Source organism: Schistocerca nitens, chromosome 4, assembly GCF_023898315.1.
Source record: "Schistocerca nitens isolate TAMUIC-IGC-003100 chromosome 4, iqSchNite1.1, whole genome shotgun sequence".
NCBI lineage: Eukaryota > Metazoa > Arthropoda > Insecta > Orthoptera > Acrididae > Schistocerca > Schistocerca nitens.
The window spans coordinates 646093829-646119780 of record NC_064617.1 but is presented as its reverse complement, the minus strand read 5'-3'; the positions used below and the strand labels follow the sequence as shown (position 1 = coordinate 646119780).

General features: G+C 41.7%; 1 protein-coding gene across 3 annotated transcripts in view; it reads left to right on the top strand.

Annotated features, from left to right (window-relative positions):
- Nucleotides 1-25952, top strand: part of LOC126251704 (uncharacterized) — a 220334-nt gene that overhangs the window by 51828 nt on the left and 142554 nt on the right. For all 3 annotated transcript variants that reach the window (XM_049952297.1, XM_049952298.1, XM_049952296.1), the window contains exon 5: nucleotides 22019-22304. In XM_049952297.1, coding sequence (XP_049808254.1) covers nucleotides 22019-22304 — 286 coding nt within the window. The remainder of the gene's footprint in view (nucleotides 1-22018; nucleotides 22305-25952) is intronic.

Below are 25952 nucleotides of genomic sequence, written 5' to 3'. Positions count from 1 at the left end.
ATCCTATGTTTTCTGTTACCTGGCTAAGACTATTCTTTGATTTCCCAAAATATGTGATCTGATACACCAAACCCATTTTTTTCTACAGCTGGGCTAAGTCTCCCCCACCTACCCACGAGCGCTACCCAGAAGCATAACTCATCTCTTCTTATTCTTTTTGCTCCCAACTTATCAGTAAGGTTTCTAGCATTGTTTTGCTACATTCTATATTCCTGTATGCCTGTATAAAACTTTCTTTTTCTCTGCAAAATCTGTTGGTTAACCTTTTGTACTTGCACAGGCATGACAATGCCACAAAACTCTCCTGTCAGTACAAATGTCAGTACTCTAGTCTGCAGTGATTATTTGAGCCAGAAGCCATGGAGCTACATTCCAGAAGGGGAAATACTTGATGTGTGGATCAATCTGCATGGAAGCAGATAGTTTGAACACCACACAGAGACTGGCATGGAGAAAAGCACAAAACACAACCAGCGCTTACAACCGAAACAACTGGCAAGCAGAACCAAGAGCTTGATGTGATGTGAAAGCTAGGTTCTCAGTAGCCCTCAGTAGCAAAAATTAGTGACAGCACACAAATAGTTGCTGTGGACATCATGGAGGGCAGTTTGGCTACATACAGAAAACTGAACAACACATCCATCACCAGTTGCCACATGATTTTTTAAAAAAGGCCTGTAAAGCTGATGTGTACCCATAACCAAGGGTACTCTGGGACTGGCCAAGGAAAAAACAGACATGGTGGCACAGCCTGGTCCTGTGCATAGGCTGTGCAAGCTCACACAAAATGTTCAATGTTGTGATTTGTCACTGGTCAGTAAATGTGTTGTCACGCCAAAGCCTTGTACAAGACACATCCCAGTGCTATGCATGCAGCATCTAGAGTACACGAGCAGATAATGCCAGAGGGACAGATTGTCCATTTTTCTCCTCTGTAGCAATGAAAAGGACCCCCTGGGCAACATTGAGTCAATTGCGCAATAGGGAAAATGTATGCCCCGGTGAATCTGATCCCAAAGGAGTGCACTCATGCTGTCTGGTATGGACTGCTGAGATGATTTTCCAGAAAAACAGGTCAGCAGATATGGCAATTACAACCTTCTGCTCTGTCACAGAAAAATCCAGCAATGTTTGCTGCAAGGTATCATCATTGAAAAAATGAGAACCTCCTGTCAATCAAACTCAGAACTGGGTTTCACTGGCAACAGCAATAGGACACCTACATTAGCATGCTAGATGGTGGACTGGTAACAGATGTCATAGCAATAATTAATGAGAAAAAGTGCCCACATCTCCAAGTAGTGGGCAATCCTGTATGGTAGCATAGAACGAGGGCTGAATAATGAAATCAGTGGCTTGCAATGAGTGATTAGGAGGAACTTGCTACGTACAAAAGCCATGAAACTTTTTAATGTCAAAAATAATAGTTGATGCTTCCTTTCCTACCAGCAAAAATTTACTTTACACTGCTGAAAACATCTTTCATGCATAAGTGCTTTGCTGCTCAGTGCCATGCCATCTGTGTTCTGATATGACAGGACTGTACCAATACCATACTGGCACACACTGGTGGCCAGAGTTAACGGCTTACCTGGGATAAAAGAAGCCTTACAGAGAGTGGAGCCCAAACATCGCTTGAGGGAGTGGAAAGCCCATTAAGAGGATGGCAGATGTGCAAGACCTGGTCAATGAATGGTAGGTACTCTTGCCAAAATGGACTGGAGCTCCTTCAGATTCTTGGGTGCCAGCATGTTGACAGTGGCATTAGTGTGATCATACACAGGGATGAAATCATCTTTGCTAAGCACATGTCTCAGAAAATAAACTTTTGAGGAAAAAAGTACATGCTCTAATTGCAATGAAGGGCACTCTCCAGAAGGCATTGTAAAACTGCCAACAGATTTCATAAATGCTCATCTCCTGTGAAGCCTGTGATCCAGATGTCATTGAAGTAATTGACACAACAGGGAATATCCTTAATCAATTGTTCCAAATACCTTTGATAAAATCCTTGGACAGATGAAATTCCAAAGGACAAGTGACTAAACCGGTATTGCCGAAAGGCTGTGTGGACAGTATTAATAGTAACCTCAGACTATTCGCAGATGATGCAGTTACATTCTGAACAAAACTATACAATTACTCAGTGAGACCTTGATAAGATTTCAAAGTGGTGCAATGATTGGAAACTTGTTTTAAACGTTCTAAAGTGTAAAATTGTGCAATCTACAAAATGAAACAATAAAGTATCCTATGAATACAATATTACTGAGTCACAGTTGGAATATGCAAACTCATTCAAATATTGGGTGTTAACACTTAGTAGGGACATGAAGTGGAATGATGATAAAGGTTCAGTTGTGAGTAAAACAGATAACGCACTTTAGTTTATTGGTAGAATACTAGGAAAGTGCAATCATTCTACAAAGGAGATTGCTTACAAATCACTTGTGTGATGCATCCTAGAATATTGTCTGAGTATGTGGGACCAGTACCAAATAGGAGTAGCAAGGGATGTTGAACTTATACAGAGAAAGTGGGGTATGAATGGTCACAAGTTTATTTGACCTGTGGGAAAGTGTCACTGACATGTTGAAAGAATTGGACTGGCAGTCTCTTGAAGATAGACAGAAACTATCCTGAGATATCTACTGACACAGTTTCAAGCACCAGCTGCAAATGATGAGTCTAGTAATATATTAGAACCCCCTATATATTGCTCCCACATCGCTTGTGGGGATAAGATTAAATTAATTACAGAAGCATTTAAACAATCATTTTTCCCCACACTCCATATGTGTGAATGAGAAAAAGCCGTAATAACTGTTACGGTGGGATGTACCTTCTGACATGCACTTCACAGTAGTTTACAGAATGTAGATGTAGGTGTAGGACATGTTGAGCACTAAGAAATGTTGGGAAGCAGAATTCAATGGCAACTGCAGATATACGTTGCCCAAGTCGGTGTGGGAAAAATGCTGGCCCACTAAGAACTTTGGCAACAGCCCTAATAACTGTTACAGTGGGATATACCTTCTGACATGCACTTCACAGTGGTTTACAGAATGTAGATGTAGGTGTAGGACATGTTGAGCACAGAAATGCTGAGAAGCAGAATTCAGTGGCAACTGCAGATACACGTTGTCCAAGTCAGTGTGGCCCACTAACAACTTCGGCAACAGCTGCTCCAGATGCAGAAAGCGTGATGAGTCTGTTTAAAATTGCCACAAAAGCGCACAGCACCATCTGGCTTCTGAATCACAACCAGAGGGGTGGCCCAATGACTAGATGAAGTAGAGAAAACAATGCCAAGTTGTTGCCAACACTACAACTCAGACTTGATCTTGTCGCAAATGGTGAAGGGAATGGAATGTGGATGACAAAAATTAATGTTCTACTCGACCAAGGTGTTCTGAAACAGCTCATCATAAACCTTAATAAAAAGACCAAATCTTGAAGGTTTCTGAATGGGACATTAATTAAACTTAGTCAATGATCTGGAATCCAAAAACAGAATATGTGTCTAGCTCAAAAATATTTTGTGGCAATGTTGAATTTGCCACTGACAATGTAAGTTTTCATTCTACATTCTTATAACATGCTGAGATGGAGAAGTGCCCACACAATGAAATATGCTGTTTACTATAATACACTTCTTTACACAGCTGTCATTGCAGCACAGGGCAGCTCAAAAGCCTGCACATGTGTAAGTTAATTTTGTCAGCAGAACACATCGGGGTACTGCTTGTGGGGCTTCAGAGACATCCACTGAGTCCAGCAAAAACACTACCATCTCCGACAACCACCTTGCATCTCACAAACTGAGGCAAACTGCATACTTCTCAGCTTACATTACACATGGCATCTAGGTACGGGCAGTTATGCCTAATGTGCACCAAAGACGATCGGAGGAGGACCACTAACTTGCCTGATTAGTGGAAAAAGATGCGGAAGGAAAAAGATGCCAAGAGCCTGCAAAACGTCATGAGCAGGGAGCTTCACTCTTTGACTTACTTATACCTACAAAGCTTGCCATGTGCAAAGATGGGCAGTGTCATGAGGTCATTGCACTCGAATCATCATTGTGTCCTCACAGAGTGGCTCAGCAGAAGGCAAATTTGCCTGGCCAACCCCTCTGGGCACCAGAGCTGTTCACCATGCATATCTGATTTTGCCACTTGCCAGTTATCGTAAAGTATGTTGTTTGTTGCTGCTGTAAGTTCAGCAATCTGGGCAGCTTTGGCTAAAAAATGGTTGGACAAGGCCAAGTGTCCTAGTTTGGACTGCAGGATCAGGTATTAATTAGATAATTATGTTGCTAATTAGCAAGTTCTTATACAAGATACCACATTGGGAACACTGAAACTGACACTTGGCAAGAGACCTCACAGTCTAGGCAGTATATGACTGCCCACGGTATTTATGATGGTGATTGCACTGCAGCTTTGCCACCACCACATGGGTTTGATGCCCAAAATACTGTCTGAGCAGCTGACAGGTTTCCACAAAGTTAAGTTTCTGGATTAGAAAAGAGCTGAGAATTTGTATGATGTTGTACCACCCTGCACCATTGGACAATAAAAAGGCAACGTTATCAGCTGGATCAATGATATGCCTTATTGGCAGTGCGGCAAGAGCTGGTGGAGGTAATTCTCCCACCTTTCCGTAGCCTTGTCAAAACTAGTGAAAAGCGTGGGGGGCAGGTGGGAGAAAGCATCTCTGCAGGCCCCTAGCCCATCACCATTGCTGTGTGAGAGCAGATCAGTTCCGTGCTGTGTTGGAGCCATTCCTGCAGTTGCTTCTGCTACAGCTGTTATTGTTGCTTCTGGAGATGCAACTGTTCCTACCATCATTGCTAAATGCTGGGGTTCACAGTGGCCACAAATTAAAACTATCAAAAAATAAAAGTGTCATATGTATAAGAACATCGGTCACTACTTTTGTACCTGCACAGGCATGGTGATGCTGTGAAACCATACTGCCTGCACAAATGCTATAAGAGAAAAAACTTGATCTTCAGGTCAGTCTGCAGGGGAACGGATAGTCCGAATACTGCATAGAGACTGGTACAGAGAAAAGCACAAAATGTGATCAGCGCAAATGACTGAAACAGCTAATGTGCGGAATTGAGAGCATGGCATGATATGAAAGCCAGATCCGTGTTAGTCAATCTCAGCATAAAGACTGACTGGCTCAGCCAATCGCTACTGGCAAGTAAGCACATGGATCAGTGGTTCTGTCCATACATCACTCTATGCACGCAGTCTGTGATAGCTTTTGGTACTACTCTGCTATGAGACTCATGCCAGCTCACCTGAGTCCATATATGTGTCTGCTGGCAGGGGTACTGGATAAACAAATTTCAAATTTGCTTCTAAAATGTCACATATCCACCTTTCGCTTGCCACCTTTGCGCCCATTAACTATTGTTATTCAGATTTGATTAACTTTCATGATTGAGATTTCATGTCTTCTAACACTGTATTGATCATGTTGTTCTGTTCTGTAGCTCCATAGTTCAAGTAAGAACTTCATTGAGTATACCATTCTTTTCTCCATTGCTAATGCTCCAGTGGAATTAAAAGCTACAATTTTTGTGGAACTCTCCCAGTTTGTCTAATCTATGGCAACATCCTCCCATGTCACACAAGCTGAAAAGAAATACACACTTTTTGCACAGTTTTACCTTTTTTATCCCTGCTCTATCATGTCCATCAGTGGTACTACACTTAAATTGTATTCATATTAACAAGAAATATTGGAAAGCAGCTTTTAATCTCATATTTATTTAATTGCTTACTAATGTAAATTCATATTGATCCTATGGGCATAGTGTCAACAAGAGACAACCAGAAGATGTTGGATGGTTACCCTAGAGTGGCCAACTCATTGCAAAACATGGGGTCATCATCTTGATAAAGAGAATGTTCATTCTCCAGATTCTCAGGCAAAATGTCTCCATCACCTACTTAGGAACCGTGTGGGAAAGACCCACATGAGAAATTAGCCCATACGCATATCTACTGAATGGACAGTGTAGCCTGTATTGAAAAATAGTACAGAAATGCTCAGGATGACCTCATTACCAGGCAACAGTATCGAAAACATTTGCCTCCTCAGCCAAAACCTCAGGAACCATGTGAGTGGGTAGGATCTGCACATTGCCCAGTCCTGCGGTCTATGTGACTTGTCTTGGTAGACACACTGTTAAATTTCCTCTAAGTTGTTAAGATTGTTCCCACCAGCACAGAGGTGGCCATAAAAGTCAACACTAATAATAATAATAATAATAATAATAAATATTGTATTGTCTTTAGGCCATTACAGCAATTGACAATGTCAAATGAAGTTACAATTTATAATACAGTGTGATAAGGTATTGACTACTGAAATATTTTAGCTTATATTACAATAAATGTACAGTGGGTCATCTGTTGGATTACTGCATTTTACAGTTGAAGAATTCATTGATATCATAGAACGGGTGGGCAATAAACCATTCATGCAGTCTTTCTTTGAATGTATGCTCAGGAAGATCCTGTATAGCATGTGGCAGCTTATTAAATAGTTTATGCCCTGTGACTTCGTAGCTATTTATTGATTTTGATAGTCTGTGATAAGGCGTGTATATGTGTTTGATGCTTCTTGTGTTGTAACAATGTACATTTTCTCTACGTTTCACATCTTGTAGGTTCTTCTTCGTAAAGATTAAGACATTGTATATATAGAGGTTTATTACTGTCATAATTTTTTGTTTACTAAATAAGGGTTTGCAGTGAGCCTTATGTGAAGAATTTGTAATTATCCTAATGGCTTTCTTCTGCAATAATAGGATGTCATGTATATGACGACAGTTACCCCCACAAGATAATGCCATAGGATATTATACTTTGGAAAAATTCAAAATAAGATGATCTGATGTATGTTTCAGGTACACAATTTCTGAGTTGTCTTAATAAATAAATTACTCTAGATAGCTTACTACTAATATAGTTTACATGTTGGCCCCAGGATAACTTTTCGTCTAAATAAACTCCCAGGAATTTAACAGAACTAGGATCATCAGATAGTGGCTTGTCTCTTAGAGTGAAGATTATCTGCTGAGTTTTATTTTCATTTGGCAGGAAACCATTTGCTCTGAACCAATATGTTGCATGAGTGAGTGTATTTTCAGCACAGGTTTTAAGATCATTAAGATTGTTATTGCTATGAAGAAAAGTCTTATCATCTGCATACAACACAGTGGTGGATCTAATAAACGAGGGGAGGTCATTGATCATTATCAGAAACAGGAAGGGCCCCAGTACAGATCGCTGAGACACACCTACTTTAACATTTTCTATGTTTGACATTTCCTTACCAACACAAACTACCTGTTTACGAAACTTCCTGGCAGATTAAAACTGTGTGCCCGACCGAGACTCGAACTCGGGACCTTTGCCTTTCGCGGGCAAGCGCTCTACCAACTGAGCTACCGAAGCACGACTCACGCTCGGTACTCACAGCCCGCGAAAGGCAAAGGTCCCGAGTTCGAGTCTCGGTCGGGCACACAGTTTTAATCTGCCAGGAAGTTTCATATCAGCGCACACTCCGCTGCAGAGTGAAAATCTCATTCTGGAAACATCCCCTAGGCTGTGGCTAAGCCATGTCTCCGCTATATCCTTTCTTTCAGGAGTGCTAGTTCTGCAAGGTTCGCAGGTGAGCTTCTGTAAAGTTTGGAAGGTAGGAGACGAGATACTGGCAGAAGTAAAGCTGTGAGTACCGAGCGTGAGTCGTGCTTCGGTAGCTCAGTTGGTAGAGCACTTGCCCGCGAAAGGCAAAGGTCCCGAGTTCGAGTCTCGGTCGGGCACACAGTTTTAATCTGCCAGGAAGTTTCATATCAGCGCACACTCCGCTGCAGAGTGAAAATCTCATTCTGCCTGTTTACGGTTGTCGAGATAAGCTTTTAATAGTCTGAGACTATTTCCTTTGATGCCGTAGAATTCTAGTTTCTCTAGTAGTGGCGTGTGCTCAACACAGTCGAAGGCCTTGCTTAGGTCACAGAATGAGACCTGAGCAAAGCCTTTATTCTCAGAAACTTTGAGGATGTAACTGACTACCGTGTTGATTGCATCAATGGTCAACAGATTCTTCCTAAACCCGTATTGTGTAGCATTAATTATTCCTAGATTCTCAAAGCGAGATGATAATTGTTGGTACATGATGCATTCTGTTACCTTGGAGAATGCGGGTAGTATTGAAATAGGCCTGTAACTAGATGGAGAGTCTTTATCTACCTTTTTGTATACTGGGACGATCCTAGACAGTTTTAACTCATCAGGAAAATATCCCTCAAGTAAGCACTTGTTTATGCAATGGGTTAAAGGGTACAGAATGCAATCACACACTTTTTTTTAGCAGGTTGCATGATATGCCATATATATCTAAGCTATCAGATGATTTCAGTTGTTTTATGACCCCTTGTCCATGTTGTTGTTGTTGTTGTGGTCTTCAGTCCTGAGACTGGTTTGATGCAGCTCTCCATACTGCTCTATCCTGTGCAAGCTTCTTCATCTCCCAGTACCTACTGCAACCTACATCCTTCTGAATCTGCTTCGTGTATTCATCTCTTGGTCTCCCTCTACGATTTTTACCCTCCACGCTGCCCTCCAATGCTAAAATTGTGATCCCTTGATGCCTCAAAACATGTCCTACCAACCAATCCCTTCTTCTAGTCAAGTTGTGCCACAAACTTCTCTTCTCCCCAATCCTATTCAATACCTCCTCATTAGTTATGTGATCTACCCACCTTATCTTCAGCATTCTTCTGTAGCACCACATTTCGAAAGCTTCTATTCTCTTCTTGTCCAAACTAGTTATCGTCCATGTTTCACTTCCATACATGGCTACACTCCATACAAATACTTTCAGAAACGACTTCCTGACACTTAAATCTATAGTCGATGTTAACAAATTTCTCTTCTTCAGAAACGCTTTCCTTGCCATTGCCAGTCTACTTTTTATATCCTCTCTACTTTGACCATCGTCAGTTATTTTACTCCCTAAATAGCAAAACTCCTTTACTACTTTAAGTGTCTCATTTCCTAATCTAATTCCCTCAGCATCACCCGATTTAATTTGACTACATTCCATTATCCTCGTTTTGCTTTTGTTGATGTTCATCTTATATCCTCCTTTCAAGACACTGTCCATTCTGTTCAACTGCTCTTCCAAGTCCTTTGCTGTCTCTGACAGAATTACAATGTCATCAGCGAACCACAAAGTTTTTACTTCTTCTCCATGAATTTTAATACCTACTCCGAATTTTTCTTTTGTTTCCTTTACTGCTTGCTCAATATACAGATTGAATAACATCGGGGAGAGGCTACAACCCTGTCTCACTCCTTTCCCAACAACTGCTTCCCTTTCATGCCCCTCGACAAATTGTAAATAGCCTTTCGCTCCCTGTATTTTACCCCTGCCACCTTCAGAATTTGAAAGAGAGTATTCCAGTTAACATTGTCAAAAGCTTTCTCTAAGTCTACAAATGCTAGAAACGTAGGTTTGCCCTTCCTTAATCTTTCTTCTAAGATAAGTCGTAAGGTTAGTATTGCCTCACGTGTTCCAACATTTCTACAGAATCCAAACTGATCTTCCCCGAGGTCCGCTTCTACCAGTTTTTCCATTCGTCTGTAAAGAATTTGCATTAGTATTTTGCAGCTGTGACTTATTAAACTGAGAGTTCGGTAATTTTCACATCTGTCAACACCTGCTTTCTTTGGGATTGGACTTATTATATTCTTCTTGAAGTCTGAGGGTATTTCACCTGTCTCATACATCTTGCTCACCAGATGGTAGAGTTTTGTCAGGACTGGCTCTCCCAAGGCCATCAGTAGTTGTAATGGAATGTTGTCTACTCCCGGGGCCTTGTTTCGACTCAGGTCTTTCAGTGCTCTGTCAAACTCTTCACGTAGTATCTTATCTCCCATTTCGTCTTCATCTACATCCTCTTCCATTTCCATAATATTGTCCTCAAGCACATCGCCCTTGTATAAACCCTCTATATACTCCTTCCACTTTTCTGCTTTCCCTTCTTTGCTTAGAACTGGGTTTCCATCTGAGCTCTTGATATTCATACATGTGGTTCTCTTCTCTCCAAAGGTCTCTTTAATTTTCCTGTAGGCAGTATCTATCTTACCCCTAGTGAGACAAGCCTCTACATCCTTACATTTGTCTTCTAGCCATCCCTGCTTAGCCATTTTGCACTTCCTGTCGATCTCATTTTTGAGATGTTTGTATTCCTTTTTGCCTGTTTCATTTACTGCATTTTTATATTTTCTCCTTTCATCAATTAAATTCAATATTTCTTCTGTTACCCAAGAATTTCTACTAGCCCTCGTCTTTTTACCTACTTGATCGTCTGCTGCCTTCACTATTTCATCCCTCAGAGCTACCCAGTCTTCTTCTACTGTATTTCTTTCCCCCATTCCTGTTAATTGTTCCCTTATGCTCTCCCTGAAACTCTCTACAACCTCTGGTTCTTTCAGTTTATCCAGGTCCCATCTCCTTAAATTCCCACCTTTTTGCAGTTTCTTCAGTTTCAATCTGCAGTTCATAACTAATAGATTGTGGTCAGAATCCACATCTGCCCCTGGAAATGACTAACAATTTAAAACCTGGTTCCTAAATCTCTGTCTTACCATTATATAATTTATCTGATACCTTTTAGTATCTCCAGGATTCTTCCAGGTATACAACCTTCTTTTATGATTCTTGAACCAAGTGTTAGCTATGATTAAGTCATGCTCTGTGCAAAATTCTACAAGGCGGCTTCCTCTTTCATTTCTTCCCCCCAATCCATATTCACCTACTATGTTTCCTTCACTCACTTTTCCTACTGATGAATTCCAGTCACCCATGACTATTAAATTTTCATCTCCCTTCACTACCTGAATAATTTCTTTTATCTCGTCATACATTTCATCAATTTCTTCATCATCTGCAGAGCTAGTTGGCATATAAACTTGTACTACTGTAGTAGGCATGGGCTTTGTGTCTATCTTGGCCACAATAATGCGTTCACTATGCTGTTTGTAGTAGCTAACCCGCACTCCTATTTTTTTATTCATTATTAAACCTACTCCTGCATTACCCCTATTTGATTTTTTTTTTTTCACCCTGTAATCACCTGACCAAAAGTCTTGTTCCTCCTGCCACCGAACTTCACTAATTCCCACTATATGTAACTTTAACCTATCCATTTCCCTTTTTAAATTTTCAAAGCTACCTGCCCGATTAAGGGATCTGACATTCCACGCTCCGATCCGTAGAACGCCAGTTTTCTTTCTCCTGATAACAACGTCCTCTTGAGTAGTCCCCGCCCGGAGATCCAAATGGGGGACTATTTTACCTCCAGAATATTTTACCCAAGAGGACGCCATCATCATTTAATCATACAGTAAAGCTGCATGCCCTCGGGAAAAATTACGGCTGTAGTTTCCCCTTGCTTTCAGCCGTTCGCAGTACCAGCACAGCAAGGCCGTTTTGGTTAATGTTACAAGGCCAGATCAGTCACTCATCCAGACTGTTGCCCCTGCTACTACTGAAAAGGCTGCTGCCCCTCTTCAGGAACCACATGTTTGTCTGGCGTCTCAACAGATACCCCTCCGTTGTGGTTGCACCTACGGTACGGCCATCTGTATCGCTGAGGCATGCAAGCCTCCCCACCAACGGCAAGGTCCATGGTTCATGGGGGGGCGATACTTTGGAGAAGGTTAGCATGCTTGTATTTAGTGACTGTCTACCCCAATTTTGGGAGAGTAACTCTGATGGACTAATGTCTGGTTTGATAATTGCGTCTCCTATTTCTTTCACTGAATTAATAAAAAACTCATTGAGTGTTTGTGGTGGGATATTAATTTTGTCTTTTTTAGTACCTGTGGCAGCACTGTTAATTACTTTCCAAGCGGTTTTGAATTTATTGGTGGAATTATGTATGCTGTTGGCATTGTAGGTTTTTTTGGCTTGCATGATGGCTTTTTTGTATTCATTCCTGCATTCCACATAGGCTGATTTGGCACAGTCAGACTTCATACTATTGTATATGTTGTACAGTAACAAAACTTGTTTCTTTAGATCTGTCAGCTGTTTAGTGTACCATATATTTTGTCTGTTTTGAGATCTGGATTTGTGGCTGCTGTCCATTATTTTGATTTTCTTTATGGGAATACTATGGTTAAATAGGGTCAACAATGCATTAAAAAATCTATCAAATATTATTTTGGCTGGCAGGTCATTACTTGATGTGTAATGTCCATCGACAATGTGTTAATTTTATCCTCAGTTACGGGTCTGGTAATCACAACTGTTGGGACAGGTCTGTTTGCATTGCTCCTATTGAGGGGAATTTTACTTGCATAATTTAGAGATACGGAGTCATTGTCAGAGAATGGGAACACTACAACTTCACATGTGTTTTCAGTGGTCTTGAAGTTTACAAAGATGTTATCTAAACATGCTTTGTTTCTTGTGGGCCTGTTATTAACAAGAGTGCGCCATAAACCCTTTTCACAGATAACAGCCCACTGTTCACAAATTACCATTTCAGAGACTTTTGATAGGAAAATACGGTGACTATTTGGTGACTCCCCAGTTCCATTATGTGAATCTGGAGTGAATGGTCAGAATCTATAAAAAGCACATGAAGAAGACCATTGGTGATTAGTTAATGGAAACAGTTGTGACATTATTCCTAAACACATAGTGGTCAATCTAGTAAGTGAGGAATATCCACTGAAGATGCTGTACATGTGGTAACAGTCACATGTTGCTGTACATGCTTTACCTAATGTTGTGATCCCAACTCGGCAAAGCCTTAGTAAGTACAGTACCACATCAGTACCAATGGTTGCATCTGATATCTGGACATCAACCATGATATGTGTTATAACATCAAGTTTAACATATATATTTCAGAATGACACAACACATATAAGTCACAGAGTAAGTTGACAAGCAAGACATGTGTACTCGTTAGCAGTCGAATGACCACTGAGTCGCAGTCTAGCGGCCGCTGCTCGGCTGGCTGCTTAGGTGGTGCAGCTGCTGCATGGCTGGCAGAAAGCGCTGCACGTAGAGGACGCGCGTAATTGCGCGGCGGCACTTTGAATGATCGGCGAGTCACAACACTTTTCCCCCTTTTGAAATTGTTGCACTGGTCTTGATGGAGGTGTCCTGGAGATGGCTAACGTCCATAGGCGCTGTTTGACTCGCTGTAAAGTCTCGAGGAGGAGGCTTCCCGTACGGACGGAAGTGTCCCCGATGATAACGGGTCGAGATGACAGGAGACGTAGGGGTCGAATCTGCTGGGGCCCCCTGCACCAATCTGCCCATTGCGGCAAGTCCAGTTGATATGACAGAAGACATGGGCAATGTGTCGGCATCCGTTGGAGGAGGAGGCGAGTAGATTTTCTCTGACAGAGGATGGTCATCCGGTTCCTGCATGGGCACGTCTCCTGGTGGCGTCCGTTCTTGTGCTGGCATCGCGATGACGGTGAGAGGGCTGCGTTGTGAGTATTGAGAGATGCAAAGATCCCGAGCGTCAGGTAGAGCCGAAGGTGGTGTAGCGGCATTCGGAACAGGCGTTGCCTGCACACGAGGCCGAAGCTGATCCGAATGACGCACTGCAACACCCGTGTCCATCTGGATTTCATACAGGCGTCTGCCACAGTGTCGTAAGATGCAGCCCGGGCTCCATTTTGGCCGCCTGCCATATCCCCGTACCCAGACGAGGTCGTCGGCGGTGAACCGGCCAAGTGAAGGCACCCGCGGCCATGAGGTGGAAGGCCGCAGAAGATGAAGTAGCGTGCGGGGCTGTCGGCCATGTAAGAGCTCAGCCAGGCTGTGGTCGCCCATGGGGGTGAAATGGTAAGACGCCAGAAACTGGAGAAGCGCATCATCAGCAGCAGAAGAAGTCAGAAGTTTCCGCATCTGAGACTTAAATGTGCGGACCAGTCGTTCAGCCTCACCGTTGGATTGTGGATGGAATGGCGGGGCTGTGACATGCATAACGCCGTGACGAGCACAAAAATCTGCAGATTCGGAAGAGGCAAATTGCGGACCAGTATCAGTAACAAGAGTAGAGGGGAGGCCTTCCAAAGAAAAAATGCGGGCGAGAGCACTGGTGGTTGCCGCAGTGGTAGGCAACATGCAACGGACAATGAAAGGAAAGTTAGCGTAGGCGTCAATTATGAGGAGCCAATAAGTACCTAAAAAGGGTCCCACAAAGTCAGCATGAATGCACTCCCAGGGCTTCTCAGGCGAATGCCATGGTGACAAAGATGACTTCGGGGCAGCGGCCTGTGACGCACAAGGGCCACAGGCAGCGACCATGTGTGCTATTTCAGAGTCGATGCCAGGACAATACACATCATGGCGCACCAGAGATTTTGTGCGAGTCACACCCCAGTGCCCTTGGTGAAGGAGGCGCAAGACCGAAGCACGCAAAGACGCAGGTACCACAACACGCGGCGAAGCATTGTCAGTGGAAAGGAGGATAACACCATCCCTAGCCGTGAGGCGGTAGCGCAAAGCATAGTAGTTCCGCAACGGATCAGAAGTCTTAGCGGACGGGCGATCTGGCCAACCCTTCTGAATACAGCGTAGAAGCTGGGAGAGGATAGGGTCAGAACACGTAGCAGCCGCCAGCCTGTCCCCAGTGATGGGGAACCTGTCCACAACCCACTGCTCGGCAACATCCAGGTGGAAACACAAAAGTTCGTCACTATCGAATGCCTGATCAGGACCCATGGGAAGGCGAGACAGAGCATCAGCATTTGCATGTTGAGCCATTGGCCGGAAATGAATCTCATAATTGAAACGAGACAAGTAAAGAGCCCAACGCTGGAGGCGGTGTGCAGCCTTGTCGGGAAGTGACGTTGATGGATGAAACAAGGAAACAAGTGGTTTGTGATCCGTAAAAAGATGAAATTTTGAGCCATAGAGAAAAACACCAAACTTATGATGACCATAAATAATGGCCAAAGCTTCTTTCTCAATTTGAGAATGCTTTTGTTGGGCATCCGTGAGCATTTTGGAGGCATAAGCAATGGGTTGTTCCGAACTGTCAGAAAAACGGTGCGCAAGGACTGCACCGACCCCGTATTGAGAGGCGTCTGTGGCAAGAACAAGATATTGGCCAGGTCGATAAGTAGTCAGGCACGGGGCCTGTTTCAGCAGTCTTCAATTCTGGAAAGCCGTATCGCATGACGCGGACCAGTGAAAAGGCACGTTTTTATGCAACAGGCGATGCAACGGCTGAGCCACCGAAGCCGCAGACGGTAAAAACTTGTGATAGTATGCCATTTTCCCCAAGAAGGCCTGCAGTTCCTTAACAGATGTGGGGCGAGGAAGGGCATCGATCGCAGCGACAGTTTGCTGAAGTGCACGAATACCATCCCGAGAGAGTTGAAACCCCAAGTACGTGATAGATGCCTGAAAAAATTGTGATTTCTGAAGATTACACTTAAGACCGGCAATCTGTAAGACATGAAAAAGTGTGCAGAGATTTTGAAGATGTTCTTCAGTGGTGGAGCCAGTGACAACAATGTCGTCCATGTAATTGATACACCCAGGGACAGGGAGCAATAATTGTTACAAGAATCGCTGAAAGAGAGCAGGGGCGCTAGCAACCCCGAATGGCAAGCATTGGTATTGATAGAGGCTGAAAGGCGTTTTAAGGACCAGAAACTGCCGGGAAGCAGTGTCAAGAGGAAGTTGATGATAAGCTTCTGACAGGTCAATTTTAGAAAAAGACTGGCCTCCAGCAAGTTTAGTGAACAGTTCTTCAGGACGGGGCATAGGGTAAGTGTCAATGAGGCATTGCGCATTTACAGTGGCTTTGAAATCGCCACAGAGACGAATATCACCATTTGACTTAGCAACGACAACGACAACAACAGGAGAGGACCACTCACTGGAAGTGACAGGAAGCAATACCCCTGAAGTAGTGAGACAATCCAACTCCTGTTTTACCCGATCACGAAGGGCCACAGGAATGGGCTAAGCCTGAAAAAACTTAGGCCGAGCCGTGGGTTTGAGCGTGATATGAGCTTCAAAGTCGCTTGCACGGCCTAACCCAGGAGAAAAAAAGAGACGAAAATGTCGTCGACAAGGAATCCAGTTGAGCATAAGGAATAGCATCAGAGACAATATTGACAGAGTCATCTATGGAGAACCCAAAAACGCGAAAGGCATTGAAACCAAAAAGATTTTCTGCGTTGCTCTGGTCGACCACAAATATGGGAACAGTGCAAATGACGGATTTGTAAGATACCTCAGCATGAAACTGTCCCAAGAGAGAAATCTTCTGTTTATTGTACGTCCTTAATTGCCGAGTGACAGGTGACAGGAGTGGAGAACCCAACTGAATATACGTCTGAGAATTAATTATAGTGGCAGCAGAACCGGTATCCAACTGCATGCGAACATCTCGACCAAGGATTTGGACAGTGAGGAATAACTTCCCTGAAAGGGAAGAAGTGCAATTGACAGACAACACGGAATCAGAATCAGCGTCATGTTCATGAACATCATGTATGCGGTCGGATTTGCAAACGGAAAACACATGACCTTTCTTATTGCAATTTTGACACACAGCCCAACGTTGGGGACAATCCTCGCGTGAATGTTTCGTAAAACACCGCGGACATGAAGGAAGTTGCCGGGGGTTTTTCTGCAGTTTCTTAGCAGGTTGTTTACGGTTAGGCCGAGGCTGTGCGTGAGAGTGCACTGCGGCCACGTCGGCTGGCGGGAACACGCCGCACGCATCGTCAACAGCGCACAGAGGTTGTATTTCCCCGACATCACCCCATGCTTCTATTTGCGCCCAAGCGGCGCGAGAAATTTCAAAAGACTGCGCAATGGAGAGAACTTCATCTAGAGTCGGATTTGCCAACTGAAGGGCTCGTTGCCGAACTTCTTTGTCAGGCACCGACCGGATAATAGCATCCCGTACCATGGAATTGGCATAGGATTCTTTGTGAACGTCAGCAACAAATTGACACTTTCAACTGAGGCCGTGAAGTTCAGCAGCCCAAGCACGATAGGATTGATGTGGCTGTTTGTTACAATGATAAAAGGCAACACGAGAGGCTACCATATGCGTTTGCTTTTGAAAATAGACAGACAGAAGTGAGCACATTTCAGCAAAGGACAAAGACGCAGGATCCTTCAAAGGAGCCAATTGCAACAACAACCGATACATTTGACGTGAAATCCAGGAAAGGAACAGAGACTTACATGGTTGTTCGTTCGTGACATGAAATGCCAAGAAGTGCTGTTAAAGACGTTTTTCATAATCAGACCAGTCTTCCGCTGTCTCGTCGTAAGGAGGAAAAGGAGGTATAGCCAACGACGAGAAATGCCCCGCATTTGACGCCGCAATGAAATCACGAATCGCCGCTGTTAGAAGCGTTTGCTGTTCAAGGAGATTTTGCAATAGTTGCTCGACAGTAGCCATGGAAACCTGTGGGTCAACGGTGAAAAGGAAAAATCCACTACCTCGTCGCCAATTGTTATAACGTCAAGTTTAACACATATATTTCAGAACGACACAACACATATAAGTCACAGAGTAAGTTGACAAGCAAGACATGTGTACACGTTAGCATTCGAATGAGCACTGAGTCGCAATCTAGCGGCCGCTGCTCGGCTGGCCACTTAGGTGGTGCAGCTGCTGCATGGCTGGCAGACAGCACCGCACGTAGAGGACGCGTGTAATTGCGCGGCGGTGCTTTGAATGATCAGCGAGTCACAACAATATGTTCCTGTCGATGATGTACACAGTTGCCTCTTTGGGAAAAATTTTCAGCCATCATGTGTACTGGCTGCAGCTGCGATGACTTTAGCAACATAAGCCACAGGTTCCTCCAATGCAGTCCTCTTCAACTGTATAGAACATATAATGACCATATCCGTGGATTCCTACAGCTTTGCCCATACAGACTCTGCCTTTCTTTGGAGGGGTGCACCAATCTGTCATCGCCCTGCATGACAATGAGTCATATGATCTGGGAACTTCTATCAGCATATACTATTCCAGGAGTCCATTTGGCATACTCCCAGTGTCGAGTGTGTGTGTGTGTGAGTGGGGGGAGCAGGGGGGGGGGTACTTATCATCTCTGAACATTGACCCATACCAGATGTCTTGGGCAGAACAGTGCTAACTGAAACACTTGCTCACCACCATCTCATCCCCACCACAACTGAATCAGTGCAGGGTTGGGCATGTTTATCCTTCTGTGCCAATTACATGGGGAGATTGGGGGAGAGGGGGGGGGGATAAATCATTTATATCAGTTGAAAGAAGGTATAGGTTTAGATTCCCTGCCAGAAATAAACATCACCTGCATCCTGGAGTTGCATCCACAGCATGACAGCAGTACTCAGAAAATCATCCGCTGTAGTGTCACAGAGGATAATCTCACGGTATAGATTGCCTCAAAGCAATGGCCATATCACAATTCACTTCATTTGTAAACTACACTGTGTTGAGTTTATTAGATGTTTTTTCCATGTCTTTACCGGTTATTGGACCTTGGATTATGTGGCTGGCTACTGATGGAAAATTGAATGTGTCATGATTATGATGTTGACACCTTTGGGACTTGTTGCTCACTGCATAAAACAATTTGGCTTGAAAATGAAACCACTATTTGGCTGTATGTGTGCTGAGACTATCTGCAATAAACTTGACATACATTCCATCCCAAAATCATGTAATTACTTATGCTGATGGATTTGCAAGAAGGTTAAAAAAAGAAAACGTGAGCTAAAGAACTCTTTTGACAAAGTATCAGAAATCAAATATGAATGTAGGGCTATTTTTAACAAAAGATCAAACCTAATTACTTCATGATGCTGCCATTTTGCAGAAGGCATAAAGCTGTGGATGCAACTTACTTGGTGTGGGATTGTGAGATGAAAGATTAGCTGCAATGGTGTGTGATTATTACTGAAGTAGTGTTTTTATATTCCAGATAAAAGCAGCCTGCTTATGTTAATAAATCACTGCTGTGCACTTTTGAGTGATATAAAATCACACCTGAAAGTGTAAGAGCAGACTCACAAATGCAATAAATTTCTAAATTTTGAACTAATTTTACTATTTACACATCAATCAACGTCACATATAGATCACCCTACATGAATAGCTGAAGACTGAAGAAACAGTGGTGAGAAAATTTAGTGAAATGGAAATCTTTCACACCTGCTTCTGGAATAAGGAAAACAAAGTTCTTCAAATTAAAAATTTGTGTAGTTGCTTAAAATATTTTCGACAAGGTCCAAACTCTTGTGACACAATAGCATGTAATATTATTTTTCATATGGGTAGTGCATTAAATATATACATGTACTGGTACTGCACTCTACTTCTGTAAGGTATAGCAAACAGCTAGAGCTAGTGCTAATCTATAAAAGTGTATAATTATGAAAATTTTTCTATATTATGAAATTAAAAGAAAAGCACCTACTTTGAAAAAAAAAAAAAATCCATTGCACTTCCTCTTACACTGCTCAGCTGCTGGTTTTATCAGTTTTTACAATACTAAGCACATATGTAATTTAACTAATTTGATAGAACACCATCAGCTATATACATGCTAGAAAAGTTAACATCTGTTTGATACAAACATTGGTGTCAACTGTAATTTCCATCACAAAGTCAAAATATTCTGATAAGTCATAGGCATATCTAATCAGATAGATTTTGAATATCTGGAGATTTCCAGTTTCCTGCTTGACGTCTGCAAAATATAGAAACCTATTCTGAACACTTGAACAGTTATACATACTTTACATGGAAATCATACAGGATGGGGCAAATAAAAGTGGCCCAAATAAGTGGATGCGAATGGACGTGAATGTATGGATATAATCACACCCCAACAGGGTGGAGCAGCTGCCCTTATGGCCAGGTGAACCTTCAAGCACATTTACATAGTCTTCAAGCCTGACAGAGTTGTTAGCAGAGATCAGTGTGGTCATTGTCCTGGCTGGCCACCCGGGTCACCTGATATGTCAGTGTGTGATTACTTTGTGTGGGGAGCCCTCAAATCTAAGGTGTACTGCAACAACCCTCATAGTCTTCCAGAACTGCAGCAAAACATTTCAGGTGAGTATGCAGCTGTTACAGCAGTCCAGCTTCGAACCGCCTTCAGCAACTTGCTGACGAGGGTCCAAAAGTGCCAAGAGAAGAATGATGGCCACTTTCAGCATCTGCTGTAGTCAGATTAGTACTGTATTTCCTTTCCTCTACTGTGTTTCTTTGTACCCTGGAACTCTGTTCTCTGCACTATTTTTATTTGCCCAGCTCTGTATGTATTTCTAGTATTGTGCTTGTGAACTCCAGTTTATCCTAAATTCTGTCTTATTGATCACAACAAATTTCATTAGGGAGGAAATGGATTGGTACACAATTCTAAGACCAAGATGTTCAGATATGAACTTAACATAATGTTTTTATTGTATTCTTCTGTAGAGTAAATACCTTTGCTGTTTCAGAGTTAACACCATTCGAAGTAGTGTCTGAAAGAAAGAAATATGTTCCCATTTTAAACTAAACTAAACTCTGCCCGAACAGGCCATGAAGGCCCAACAGTACTGACCAGCCACTGTGTTATACTTAGCCCACAGGCATCACTGGATGAGGATATGGAGGGGCATGTGGTCAGCACACTGCTCTCCTGGCTGTATGTCAGGTTACGAGACTGGAGCCGCTACTTGTCAATCAAGTAGGTCCTCAGTTCATAGTTTGCCTCACAAGGGCTGAGTGCACCCCACTTGCCAACAACACTCGGCAGGTTGGATGGTCACCCATTCAAGTGTTAGCCCACCTCGACCGCGCTTAACTTCAGTCATCTCACTTGAACCAGTGTTACCATTGCGGCAAGGCCATTGGCTTCCATTTTATACAGCATTCTTATTTACTAATTTTCCTGAAATAAACACTTTAATTGACTTAATACTCGTCTCCATCTATGAATATTAATCCATGCCTCTTGGCAAGTTAGTCATCCCGGCCTACATAAGAGTTGTTATATGAAACTCAACATTCACTACATGTGGCTTCACTTAGGAATACGTAGGCATAGAAATGAGAAATAACACTGTGATGTTCAGGATTTAAATTTGTCTTCTACAGAATGTCCGCACTCACAGGAAATGGGATATAGAAAGGCTGTATTGAGGTATATATAGTGTTATAACTTTGATGCCAAGAGAATTGTGAGACTGAGAGATATATTGTAGAGATTTCCCACCTACCCAATTCAGGGATGTTATTTGGGGAAATGTGGTTGGAAACCAGATGACACAGGCTGTGATGCAATACTGAAACAGACCTTGTTAACACATGGGTGGTGGTCAATTTTGCTGTTGGCAACAGTTAGTGGTGGTCATTTGTACAGATAGTCAACTTGTTGTGATCTGGCCAAAATAAAAAACTGTGTAGTATTGTTGGAGCAGATTTGCCTAATAAAATTTGCTCTTTGACAACCTATCCATGAAAATAAAATTGTCTGGCAGACAGGAATAATGTCTTTAAATGCAGATTAAAGTTATTTCTTATTGATAACTCCATACGAGCCATAGAGGCCTTCTTGAATTGAAAAGGCCGGTATGGTCTCATATAAATATGAATGTTTTTAAGAGACATATACAACTTTTGGTAGTGTAACACGTTCCTCATAATATTGTTTTTCATGCATACTGATTTATGATACATATATCGTCATGTCTGCTAGTAGTGATATAAGAAGAAACTGCTGCAGTTGAAGTTTGAATGGGGAGGACTCATTATCCACAATGATTATTTGTATGACTTATTGCTATACATTTTTTTTTTCATTTTGTTTATACAGGAAAGACAAGAAGCAACTGCAACTTTCTTCAATTTGTGTTTAATCCTGCATCCATTAACCACAATGATTATTTATATGACTTTGTTGCTATACCTTTTTTTTTCATTTTGTTTATACAGGAAAGACAAGAAGCAACTGCAACTTTCTTCAGTTCGTGTTTAATCCTGCATCTGCAAAAGAAGGACAAACTGTTGGTGACATTGATAAACGGTTGGGTAAAGTGCAGATTTCAGGCAGTCCAGACTCCAATGTTATAAACACCTACCATGACTCAGAGTTAACATCTGTACCATTTGACTTAACAACAGGGCAACGGAGCCTGTACATTGTAATATTTGACTCAAAACACCCAGACAGTTTTTTAGCATGTGCAAGAATTAGGCAAATAACTCCTTACACACAGAAGTAAGTAATTATCCCAGTTAATGTCAAAAGCCATAAAATTTGTAATAATTTGTTAACGAATATACTTAGAATATAATCTTACAGTAGCAGCAGATTATTGCATCTAATTTCACTTAATAATTTGCTTCCTGTTTTGTAGCCATAAAGAAGAAATGTTAATGTTTGACCATGAACTATAATAGTAATTCAATGCACACAGAATTGGTGTGCTGTATGTTATACAGGAGATGCTCTGCAGAAATTTTTAGTGCCCCAGTAAGACACTCCTAATTCAAAGGGTGAAAAGGTGAGCCAGAACTGAAGGTTCTCAAGTCTAAAGGTGCACTCTTACCACCAGTGATGCCACAGCTATCTGGGATGTATCAGACAAGGAAGCCTGCTGTCTTTAATTAGTTTGGAGGAAATGCGTTCATCAGCATATGCATTTAAAGTAATTCAGGCCATCATCTAGTAGTTACAGCCTCCTGTGGAAGCAGCACAAGCACAGGCCTAGCAAAATGTACACTGATTTTTTTTTCAGGACTTTCATCCTCCTCCTACTGAGTCTTGAATATAGCTTCATTTGCTGACAAAACTGTTTAATCATGATAAATCTTGTTGCCCTATTGTTTAGATAAGTATATGAAATGTCATAGATAAGGTCAAAATACAGCAGTGTAATTGCAGAGCCAACCAAACTCCCATCTACAGTGCTCTTCCAGGAGAATGGAGATCAGCAATGTTACTCCGCAGCCAACAGGCCCAGATATGACACTTCTGCATTTATAGTGTTCCCTGGATAGGTACACAGGATCAACTAGCCACCAAAGCTCCAGACACTCTTAATAATCCAGAGCTATACAATTAGCTTTGTTCATCTGCATTATCTAGTGTCCCATACATGTTAATCAGCCTTAAAAACCATTTAATCCCAATGAAAGAATTAAAATGTCTTCATGGCTTTTGGTTTTACATTTTATGAGATGGTTAAACACATTTTGAAAATGGTTCCTTTCCAGTCTCTTGATAGTTGCCACCAAGAATTCAGTTTCAGTGCCTTTTTACACAGGGTTTGTAATGTGTGACAAACCAGATAATACAGGGTGTGAAACCAGATAAAACAGGATGTTTCAAAATGAAAATATAGCTTTAAGGCTTTGTAGCATTTATTACATTTAACTTACAATTATAAATAATACAGCAAATGAAAGAGCAACTATAACAGTTTATCTTAAAAGTGTTCAATGTGAGCACCATCTTCATACATCGAGTCCATAGGTGAGTTTTTCCAAAACTTTTATCACTTTGTCTGTAATAATTGTTGCAACAGTACTGTTTCTGAAGTCGGATTGATCACCTGGTAGCAGAGACATAAATAAACATCATCCTTTATGAACTCCCAAAGGCAAAATTTGCATGGGGTCAGATCGTATGTGAACATGAAGATCATATAAAACCAACTCTATTGTCCAGCGCCTTGCGACCAATCCAGCGGTCGGGTACAACGTCTTTTAACTACTCGCATGCTGAGTTATGCTAGTGATATGGTGCACCATTTTGCTGCTGAGGAACACCAGTTACAGTTGTTCACCAAAAAAGTCAAGAGGAGTCTCGTTGCAACTGTACCATCTCGTGGAGATTTGCTTACCCCCAGATACACACGTTATGTGCGTTCACATTTCCATTTAGGTGAAAATTGTCATCTCATGCAGCAAAATTTTGTTTGCAAAGCTGGTACATAAACCATAGTTTGCAGGCTTTAGAGCTTGTAACAAATGCGAATAACAAGGATGAACTGATTTTTTGGGACTACCCGTGATAGACTCTCACTTGTTCAGATGTTTTTCATTCATTCTTTGTTGTTCCGTACTCTTCCCTTTTACACACAGGTATAAAAACAAATCTGTTTGAGTTGCTCTGTCATTTGATGTGTTATTTATAATTATAAGTTGAATGTAATAAATTCCACCAAGCCGTTAAACCCTTATATTCCTTTTTTTAAACATGCTGTATACACAAGGAGCCAGTGAACCAGTCATGCCAGTAAAACTAGTAGCGCCAATGTTATTTGTCATCAAGTAACCTATTGCCAAATTAATACATCAGTAGTGACTAAAGTAAACAAGGGTTAACAATGTTTTTCCACCAAATGTTACTTTAGCTATAAACCAATGTTTGTCAGAGAATTTGTAGTGTGTTGATTTACCAAACCCTTCGTGGAAACCATGCTTTACTATCAATAAATTTATGGCTGTGGTATAATATGTGAAGAAGATGTTCAAACATCTGTTTACATCCAGTCAGCGATTAATACTTATTCCACTGCTCAGCCTGAGAAAATTTGCTCCAAACTCATCAAGCAGAAGCTTCTAGATTGATCTGCTTGAAGCATGCTTGGAAGTGCCACTTAAGAACATCCATTATGTTAACCAGTAATCAAGAGACTGTTCATGCTATACAAAAAACTACCAGTCAACATTAACTTATGCTTATTTGATCTTTCCTCTTATGTTTCAACTACCTGGATGACAATGCTACCAGATTCAAGCAGTGGAAACACCTCAGTTCTCTTTGTATGATATTCCAGAAATTGCAGGACTCTGACCTATGGTATAACCTTTGTAAGTGAGTGTTTTCCCAAATAAATGTAAGATATGTTGACTACATTCTAAGCAAAGAAGGCATATGCCCCAGAGTAGCAGAGAGTAGTTGCCATTAATAACTTTCCTTTGCTCTAGAACTAAAAAGATTTATAGATGTCCATAGACAAGATAAATTATGAAGCAAAATTCCTGCCATATGCGGTGGCAATGTGGCAATCACTTATCCCCAACACAAATTATGAACCAGAGGCATCCCATTTAACTGGACATGTGCCTTTAACTAAAGATAAGTGAAATTGAATCAATAATTTTGTGTAATGTCCCACTCCGCAAAATATACACATAACAGGCTGGTGAGTTTGACAGCTGATAGTTCCCATTACGTAGTCAACAGCATTACATCACAGTGCAATCCCCATGATTATAAACAACCACAGTAGATATCTCTAAGACATGGCCAAAAAAAATCATTCACAGATTGAGAAAGAGAGATTATCATTTATATAGACTGTTAACAAGTTCCATGCCTGATAAAGTGACACTCTGGTTTCTGTTATGAAGATAAGACTTGCTTCATGCATAACATTGTAACTTGTCAAGTAGAATTGTGTGATATATGGTGTCACAGTCTTAGCACATATACCTGCAGGATAATTTTTTGAGAAACTCCATTGTATGTTTACTTATTCATTATTGAACAACTGATTTTGGTCAGTTTGGGACTGTCTTCAGGTCACCTGTATTGCAAAGAAAATGTCATTAAATACAGAGGAAACATAGTACATATGTATGCACTTTTTGTAATGACATTTTCTTTTGATACAGATAACCTGGTGCTGTTCCTAAGGAGACCAAAATCAATTGTTTAATAAAAAAAGAAGTGCAGCTGTGTAAACAAACAATGAATTTTCTCAAGTACCTTAGAGCTGTCAGTGACCACTACACAACCGTTTTAAGGATATCTTTCTTGCTTAGCTCTGCCAAGAGTTCATTTGCGAAGACTTGTATGGCTTTCTGTCTGGATAATGCTGAGCAAAAACCAAACTAAGAGGCAATTAACAAGTTT